Source organism: Asterias rubens, chromosome 1 (genome assembly GCF_902459465.1).
Source record: "Asterias rubens chromosome 1, eAstRub1.3, whole genome shotgun sequence".
Taxonomy (NCBI): domain Eukaryota; kingdom Metazoa; phylum Echinodermata; class Asteroidea; order Forcipulatida; family Asteriidae; genus Asterias; species Asterias rubens.
This window is the reverse complement of record NC_047062.1, coordinates 2,251,816-2,261,945: the sequence shown is the minus strand read 5'-3', so window position 1 is coordinate 2,261,945 and position 10,130 is coordinate 2,251,816. Positions and strand designations below refer to the sequence as shown.

The window sequence follows — 10,130 nt, the reverse complement described above, 5'->3', positions numbered from 1 at the left end:
TGTGTGGATCATTGTATTCTACTCTTACAACATCTTTCTACCCAGATGCATTTTATTAAAAATGTTTACAAATGCTTTTCAAAGACCAACTCGTCCAATCCAAGGCAACGTGTTCCTCTAACGTTACGCGAGCAAATACGTGAACGTGAACAGCGCTATACACACATTAATGAGTTTACATGGTTTAGCTCTGGAGGTAATATTATTTACGCAATAGGCATACTAATTGCATATAAATACAAATTGATATTCTTGCATATTAACTCACATTGGTGTTGGTGGAATAAGAACACAACACCTCCAAAATGGTCAAGCAAATTTGCAAAGCAAAATGTTCTGAATACTTATCTTGAGAAGCAAATCATAGAGTAGGATTTGGACTGCCTCTAGCCACAGGGCTACAGGGTAGCTTGGTGGTCAAGTGACAAGACACCTACATACTCTAGCAATGCAAAGGTCTGGAATTAGAATACCACCCGAGGGATTTATCCCTAATGCAAAACTAACACTATTAAAACTTACATACTGATATATGTAACCAACATTTTGTGTACATAATAACAATTAACTGTGGTTTTACTCTTGTTTTATTTTGGCAATGATATTATTTTAGGAAATCGATTACTCAAAAAGTTTCCCCCAAAAACACTGTGGGCGAGTGTGCACAAACAATTTGTGAAAATACAGAAGTGAAGTGTCTCCTATTTGCACGGTTTTCCTTGTACATGTTACATGTGTCATCTACTAACACGACACGCCATTTTGTGGAGTAACATTTTTGACTCCACAAAATGGCCAACCGTGTTAGTTCGCAAAATAAAAGGAAAACCACCAAATTTTTAGGCATATTTGTGTGGATCATTATATACTACTTTGACAAAACCACCCAATTTTGAGGCATATTTGTGTTAATCATTATATCCTAACCAATGCATTTTATAACAAAAGGTTTCAAACACTTTTTATAGACCAACTCGACCAATTCAAGGCAACGTGTCCCTTTATAGTCATACTGGGTTCTGACCTGCAGGAGTACGTGGGTTCTCCCATCTTGAAGACTCGACCACATAGCTGCGGAGGACTGTCAGTCTTCTTCAGCTGTTGAATAACTATCTTAGGATCTCCATTACAGATGAACCACTCCAGAGGATCCAGAAGTTTGTCATGACAAAGCTGGTCTTCCTCTGGTACGCTGAGCTCGTTCGAGGTGTACGCCAACGGCACGTTCTCTCTCCAGAAATCGTAGAGGGCCTGCTTGAGTTCAACTTTAGTGGTGCACTTTTGCCATTCCTAAAAGGAAAAAGAATGATGAGTTAAATGAGCTGTTTATATAATAACTAGTGGAGTTGAAGGGGGGGGGGGCACACACATGCTTTTTGTTGAACAAGCTTAAACGCCCATTGCTAAAACCACTGGCCTCTGGCTGGCCGCTACTCCACATGCATTCTAATGAGCTCATTATGCTTCATCAGCCCAGAACTTCCACTCTTATGGGCAATAGGTGATTTTCTGTAGTATCAGCCCGGGTGTGGAACCAACTCCCACTGACTGTCAAATCATCTCCATCCATTACAACATTCAACACAAACTTAAAATCTCACCCGTTCAAACAAGCATACTCACACAATCCTCAGTCCTAATTTGTCTTTCTCTCCTCAAGCGCCATGAGCGCCTTCCTGAAGCGTATACCGGCGCTCTATTAAATGTTCTTTATAATATAGTGCTATGAGGTTCTTTTCCGTATTGCCTCCACTTGGAGAGGATAGCAGAACGAACCTCATTCAACAGCAAGCACTTGTGCAATGGGGTTTGCGAAAAGGTCTCAGCTTAAAATACATCTAGCTATACTAGTCATGACTCATGTACATGTACTAACTTTGCTGGAAAAATGCTAAATGAATCTTTGCCAAAATAGAAAACCAAAACCAATAACAAAGGCCAAGACCTGGGCAACAGATATCGTAGGGTCATATATTATCGACCCTCATACATGTATGTTTTCGACCCCCAACTTTGATTCCTGTTATTAAACCAAGAGACTGTGCAAGCTCCACTGGTGGCAGAAGCTCTGCAGTTTACTCACGGTCTGTATTTTTGTCAGGCTTAATCATGCTGAGATAAAAGTTTCTTGGCGTAGGTTATGCTGAGACATTTATAAAATGATGAATTTTTTGTATAAAATCACTAGTGCATTATTATGCCAACAATCAAATGAGTCTAAGAAACATCATCAAACCTCAAAAGTTTAACACAAAATTATCATCTGCTAGATTGAGTTTCATAGATCACGTGATGTGGTTGCTGTTTGGGATTCTATGGTATGACAATATGGGGACAAAATTAAAATATTTTAATTGAAAATGGGAACAAAAAAATATTTTATTAACTGCAGAACTGTAATAAATTCTGAAAAATGTAAAAGAGAAAGGTACATTGTATAACAGATTGGTTTCTTATCTCCTGAAACCAAACATTGCTGGTCTGAAATGGGGGAAAACAAATTATTATGAAGTGTTTGTGCTTCAAGGGGGATGGGGTGTTTTACTATCATGCCTTGTGATATCTCCGGATTCTAATCTAGTGTAGTAGCCATGTCTTAGGAAAAAAATGTAATTAAATTTGTTAATTATTAATTGAATGAGATTTTTAAAAATTTATTTTGCATGTCATACTAGCTTCTGAATATTCAATAAAATACCAACCAATGAAAGTAATGAAAACATATGACGTCGCTCCAATGTCGTGCATGCATTAGCACAGTAAATGGTGGACTATATCTCGCAATGTGAAACCAAAACTTTTAAGATTTCAACACCGGCTTAAGTGTCATAAGGTTTATCGCGATTCAGAACCGCAATGCGTCGTGGGTAGGCAGATGGGGCAGTTTGCTATGCGATGTATGTTGTCATGCATGTTGTCACGCACGCCTGTGTATATCTTTGTGTGGGTTCAACAGCGCCCTCTCTTAATATTTTGCTATTCGCGATAAACCTTATTGTAAAAAGGTTGGAATTGGATAGATGATTTTAAAAAAATCATTTAGTTTTTGATTGTGAACATTAACAATTTTCTTGCCATCCTACTGAGAACCCCTGACACCATGAAGCAGGATATGGCACCAAAAGACCAAGTTAAATATAATAAAGGGACTATTTTTGTATTTCAAACAATAATAATTAAACAGAATTAATATTATGATTATTTTATATTTATCCTCTACCTTTTTGTTTGGCTCTTTACTCTTTTGAACTGTTCAGTTCAAAACATTTTTGTACAAAATTTACAATGCAATTCAAAAACCATGACTGTTTCCCTAATCATTCATCCATGGAGGTAGAAATCTAAATAGTAATATGTTGAACATCCAATTCCCTTAAAAAATGGAAACGTAAAAATCGTTAGACAATTCCGAAAATTCACATTTTGTCCGTCACTTGTATTTTACCAACTTCAAATTAGGTAATAATTAGTCTTCTTATAATTGTTTTTAAAGAAGAGTCCGGAAACGTATCGATAAAAACGGCCAATATTTCATGTCAAACGTTTGGCAAAGGTAAACCAAAACGCTCTTAAAATAGCACAATGGTTTCCATTGGCACTCCTTTCTTAACTAAGTGTAATTTACCTGTGCCAGAATCATTGGTTGATTGAGCAATCCTTCCATCGTCGCTCTATTCCTTTCAGTTACAGTTACATCTTGGCCCTGATGGCCGGCCATCTTTTTTCTTTATTACGTACGTATTTTTTTCAACCAAGTGCTAAAAGTGAGCACCGAATTTTCTCTCAGCACCGAATTTTAAAAATTCCGTAAACGACCGTCACTGCAAGTCGACACCATCAGGGATACATCATAACACAAAGACGGTTCTTGGAACATGTCTAGGTGTGACAAAGGTTGTGTCACCTTTAAGTTATGACATTACTATTTTTCTTCGTATATCTGTTTGACATATCCTTGACTATTTATCTCCTGAGCGGAAAAACATTCATAGTGCACTCATTAGTTCAGCCGCTAACCATAAAGATTGGCTCAAACTAGCGTGTGTATAGCCACACAATGTACAACGTGCGGGGAACATACCTAACTTTTGTGAAGTTTGTGTCAACTTTAAGTTATGAAACTTTAATATTTTTCTTAATATATCTGATTGTTACATCCCTGACCATATCTCCTGGGCGGAAAAAGATTAGAAGACCACTAATTAGCTCAGCCCTGCAGCCCAACTAATAAAGATTGTCTCCAAAATTAGCGCGTGTAAAACCAGAATGTACAAAGTGCGGGTAACATACCTAACTTTGACGAAATTTGTGTCACATTTAAGATATGAAATTTTAATATTTTCCTGCATTTATTTGTTTGTAACATCCCTGACCATATCTCCTGGGCGGAAAAATATTCTAAGACAACTCATTTTAGCTCAGCCCATTAAAGGCTGTTACAAATTAGCGCGTGTACAGCCAGAATGTTCAAGCGTATTCCTTACTTTGACGAAATTAATTTTGTGTCACCTTTTATAATAAAATTATAATATTTTTCTTCATATATCTGTTTGACACATCCTTGACTATATATCCTTAGCGGGAAAACATTCATAGTGCACTCATTAGTTTAGCCTAACTAATTAAAGATTGTCTCAAATTAGCGTGTGTATGCATGGCCCCCTAATGTACAACATGCCTAACTTTGACGAAATTTGTATCACATTTAACTGATGAAATTTTAATATTTGTCTTCATATATATGTTTAATACATCCATGACAACCTGAGCGAAAAAAAAAATATTCATAGTGCACTTATTAGCTCAGCCCAACTAATTAAAGATTGTCTCAAATCAGCGCGTGTATAGCGACTCACAATCCCCCATAGTGTACAAAGTGCGCGTATAGTAACATACCCATCTTTGACGAAATTTGTGTCACCTTTAAGTTAGTCTGTTTGATACATCCCGCGCTGACCACATCTCCTGAGCGGAAAAAAATTATAGTGCACTAATTAGCTTAGCATAACTAATTAAAGATTGTCAGACAGATATGTGAAGAAAAATATTAAAATTTCATACATTAAAGGTGACACAAACTTTACTAAAACTTTGTTCCAAGCACTTTGTAATTGATGCTGTACTCGTGCTACTAAATTGAGACAATCTTTAATTAATTGGGCTGATCTAATAATTAGTGCTCTCTGATTATTTGTTCTGCTCAGGAGGTATGATCAGGGATGTATCGAACAGATATACGAAGAAAAATATTAAAATTTCATAACTTAAAGGTGACCCAACCTTTGTTACACCTAGACATATTGCAAGAACCGTCTTTGTGTTATGTTGTATCCCTGATGCGTGTCGACTTGAAGTGACGGTCGTTTGCGAATTTAATTCGGTGCCGAGGAGAAATTCGGTGCTGGGCCCAATTCAGTGTTGGGCTTGCACGGTGCATCGAGTCATACGAATCAGACTGTCAGGATCACAGACATAAGAGAAGGTTCTTTATGTTTTTAATGTGTCCATTTTTTTTAACTGCATGTGAGCATTTAAATTACCCTTTTTGGGATCTAATGTCTGTGGAGACAGGATGTGCGCTTTATTGTGACTTGCGCCCTCTGTTGAGATATTGCAGTTCATGTGACGTGCGGGCCGTGTCCACTGATCTCTAGAGGTCAGTGGCCGTGTCCAGTGTAGACTCGACTCAAGTCCCAATCCCGTGCCATCCCCAGAAAACTACTGTTTTGTGTTGCTCTGCATTCCAAAACCTGTTCCGCATGCGGGGACACAGGGACTTGACGATGGTCGCAGTAGCCTGGTATGTAAATGTATTCACTTATGAATATGTAACTTTGTAACGTGTACACTTTTGACCAATCAAACGCACCCAAAAAGAAGACTAGTTCATTTGTCACTTGTGGGTTAAGTACTTAGTTGATGATTGAAATAAAATAATTTAAGGAATTTAAAACGCTTCACACAATGCACTACAACAACTATAACAAATTATAACTATCTACAACGGGAAAATTGTATGTTACATTTTTTATGGATTTGTAGAAACGCACCTCTTAATTCATGATTGTTTTCAATCCAGATATTCTTATTTAACGATTTGAAGAAGGGAGAGTTTTGACAAAAGATTGGCACAAGTTACGACCGTCCGGCACTGCAGTATTTCAATGTTGAACAATAATTATTAACGAACCTGCACTTGAGAATAGACCCTAAAGTGTAGATTCGTAAGTAGATTCGTAAAGCATAGACCCTAAAGTGTAGATTCGTAATTAGATTCGTAAAGAATAGACCCTAAAGTGTAGATTCGTGAGTACAATGTACTCGCTTTCGGCTCGTACATTCTATCTACGAATCTACACTTTCTCACAGAATAATTTTACAGGTGCGCTTTTGCACCCTTTCCAGATCATTGCACTGCTATGGATGCAGCGTACTCTAAAATAAAAGCACAAACGAGGTAGGATAGTGACAAGATCATACATAAATATTGCTAAAGATCATATTTAATGCTGAAGATCACAAAGCACTATATTCCCACCAGCATCATTGCAAGTTCTACATTAAAAGGTCGATAAAACTCTATCAGTAACTGTTTGGTTTCCGGTAGCATTGTTTTTGACGGTTCCTTATTGACATTGGACGGTTCGTTGCGGCATGTCTGTTCAATGGTAGTACTGTCCAGTTTCCCTGTGCGTGGAGATCAACGAAAAAAAGAAGAAGATTTTTATAAAAAGAAACGTTGCTGCGGTGATTGCAAACTACTTCACCTTCAACTTTATTATGGCGTTTATTCCGTACTCTTTTTGGAAAATAGTTCACATCATAATAAGAATTTATCAAATCAAAAAAAGGTAACAAAATCAAAAGCGCAATAAAAGTATACAAATTTTTTTTATTGTTAAAGCATAATAAATAAATGAATATGAAATAACTATGCACAAGAGATGAGCGAGAGTATGAGGCTGTTAGAGTAAGCCGAGGCTTATAGAAAAGAGCTTTTAAGGCCAGGTCACACGAGGCAATTTACAGGCAACCAGTTCCAGGCAATCTCAAAGTAGAAAAGCCATTCACATTTGAATGTTCACATATTATTATTTGGGTTCGTTAGCCATTGATTGAAAAATGACTCATGTGCTACCAAAGTGTTCCTGTAGCATGCGCTGCAGTTGGTTGCCTCCAAGTTGCTTGTAAAAGTTGCCTCATAAGATGCGGAACTCTGGCTGAAATGTGAAATCCCACTGGACGCCATTTCGGCAAGTAACTCTTTTGATACAACAATAGATCAGTGCAGATGCAGACAATGTCCATTCCAATCAATGGGAAACAAAACATTCACTTGCTGAAATGGCGCCCATGCGTATTTCACGTTAAACTATATAGGGTGCGTTCGATTAGCTTCCCCGGGTCGACCCCGGTGTGTGGCGTTTTCTTTTTCCAGGACGAACGTGTGCAGATAATTTCCCACGTTCGTCCTGGAAAAAAAAACCGCCAACACACCGGGGTCGACCCAGGGAAGCTAAACGAACGCACCCAATAGACAAAGCTTCAGTACCCCGTTTTGCGCCTTCGCCGCTCTAAAATCTTTGCTGGTAACCAACATCACAGCGATTGCATAACTCACATGCTTTGCGTCCTCCAGAATTTTATTTTCAGTACCGACCGTTTTTTGTTCATCAGTTAACGTAGGCATATACTTGTTAGCATTCAAACAAATTATTTTTCAATGTAGTTTTTATACAGTTATAACATAGGGATGTTATTGTAAGTTTGGACAGTTTGGTTTCTGAATTTTCGTCGAGTTCTGGTTATTTCAGGGAACATGCGCGCACAATCAATGACCTCGCACAGTAACCTTTTCCGTCAGATGAGGTGAACTTCCGTTGAACTATGCGAGATCAATGTGAGATCATACTCAAGTGTGAACGCAGCACAAAAATGCTTGATCTCGCTTTCGGGATCTGGTCCTCCTTGGTTCTTTGTAGGAGGATCAAGTGTAAACGCGGGTACGTGTCGATTCACTCGGCGATTCTAAACAGGGTTGCGATTTTTGGTTTCATCGCAAGGATTCATTAATTCACACGACAAAAATTTGTGATTATATGACGGGAGTGTGATTTCACGCTAAACGACCATGGTTTAGAAAGTTTGTGTGAAATGGGCAAGCCTCTTAAGCGCCAAGTTCTTTGCTCACGGTAAAGCAGAGCCATGAAATTTTGCCCTGCTCATGCCTTGAAGAAACAACTTTCCCATTCAAAGCACTACGACAGTGACAATTTCGTAGTACAGACAAAAATAATATTCTGCCTACACTACTTGGGATGGCGCGCGGTCTTTCATTCTGGATCCGCCCTGGTATAATGGCGTAATGGCAGCGATTATGTGAATCGGTAATTGGGTTCGCAGGATGATACTACGATGTCAAGTGCAGTTATTATTTCAATCGTCGAGAGGCACCCTCTTTCGTAGGCTATACTACATGTGATCTTCGGCAATACGCTGCCGCGTGCTTTGCAGTATAGTTACACTATCGTAGGACAGTGTGAAAGCCGGCAACACGCTAAACAAATCCTACTTAACACGCTTAACATTCGTTATGGAAACGATCTATGTGAGTTACTAACACCGTATGCATGTACGTCCAACTCGTTACGAATATGCTTTGTATACGCTCAAAATTGAAATATCCATCAAAAGTTCAGCGTATGCACACGTTTTAGAGAATCTTCGTACGTCGGCATACGCTCACTAAAACGTAAAGGTGTGACAGGTCCTGTGTGTTGTGTAAACGCAAAAGAGAAGGGGTTCGTCTCGTTGTTCCTGGCTGGATTGGCAGCATATTGCAAAACCATTACATGGTGCTACGTTAAAAGAGTAGATCTCATAATTCAAACTTAGTCCCATAGCCTACCTTGCGTATGTTTAAGCGCTTTGAAACGCCCTTTGGGTACTTAAAGTGCTATATAATACCGACAGCTATGATTACTGTTATTATAGCTCTATATACACATCACAGAGAGGAATGCCCTCTAAAGTTATTCAGTTCTTAACATTACATTACATTACTTTACATTACATTACATAACATTACATTACATTACATTACATTACATTACATTGCATAACATAACTTGTACAAACGTTACTAATCTAACACACTATTAAAAGCTTGGTATACACCTATAACTGTAAATATAACCATAACCACGAATTGAACCTTCTTATAGCTAGTACACATCAGCCAACCTCGAGATAAGGCCGGCAGGGAAACCCGCCCACATGGGATTCTGCCCCCATTTTGGAAAATCAACATAGGCTAGAGGAAGATAATTTAAAAAAGGGCGCTATAAGAACTGCTTAGTACATACATGTTGCTTGCCATAATATAGGGGGGGGGGCAGATTCTCTTGCCACAGCGGACCTCACACCACAGCGACGGCTCTTAAAGTCACCTGGAAGTTGTATTTTGTCAAAATAAAACTTTTGTCACTAAAATATGTGTTTTGATGAGTCGAATATGAATAAACAATTAACTAAAGTTAAAAAAAAATAGTTTCCATGTTATTTACAAAATCTTTTTTGAAAATAAGCCCAACCCGAGAGGGCGCTGTTCGTGACGTCAATCGAGGCGCGATTAATCGCATGCAGTGCCAACACGAGATAGTGACGCTCAAAGTTGAAACAATACCTGATTTTGTCACGTTAGGCAAATGCTCCTTTGGGTTCGTTACGTCTTTCAGGTACCTTCTTCGACTTCCCCACGAGCTGGAAAAATTGTTGGGATGGCGTCATGTTTTAGAAAAGAACTTTTCCCTTCATGTCAAAATGATTGTGTAGTGTATTCCAGATTTTCGAAGCACGACGGCTCGAAGTGTTTGCTGCAAAGCGCTGACCCCATCTTTAGTTGTTTTTGCTGCATCCAGCACGACACCTGGTCGACATTGCCGGGAAAACGCAAGAAAAACGTACAAACTCACGACTATGACTTGAATGTACTTGCACGTCCGTGTGTTCGATGTTCGATCGAGGCAAAGTCTGCCTCGATTGACGTCACAAAAGGGATAGGCGGAGTCACCCCCACACAATTTTTATTATTTTTAAACATATAAATCGTTAAAAACAATTACTAAAAA

The 10,130-nt window shown here is 38.6% G+C and overlaps 1 protein-coding gene across 2 annotated transcripts in view; it reads right to left on the bottom strand.

Moving 5' to 3' along the window:
* LOC117288795 (E3 ubiquitin-protein ligase UBR2-like) overlaps positions 1-3,728 on the bottom strand; it is a 51,470-nt gene extending 47,742 nt beyond the window's left edge. For both annotated transcript variants that reach the window (XM_033769639.1, XM_033769643.1), the window contains exons 1-2: positions 3,626-3,728; positions 1,025-1,290 (exon numbers count right to left, since the gene is read on the bottom strand). In XM_033769639.1, the coding sequence (XP_033625530.1) occupies positions 1,025-1,290; positions 3,626-3,718 (359 nt within the window). In that variant the 5' untranslated portion in view covers positions 3,719-3,728. The remainder of the gene's footprint in view (positions 1-1,024; positions 1,291-3,625) is intronic.
* Positions 3,729-10,130: the final 6,402 nt, after the last annotated feature.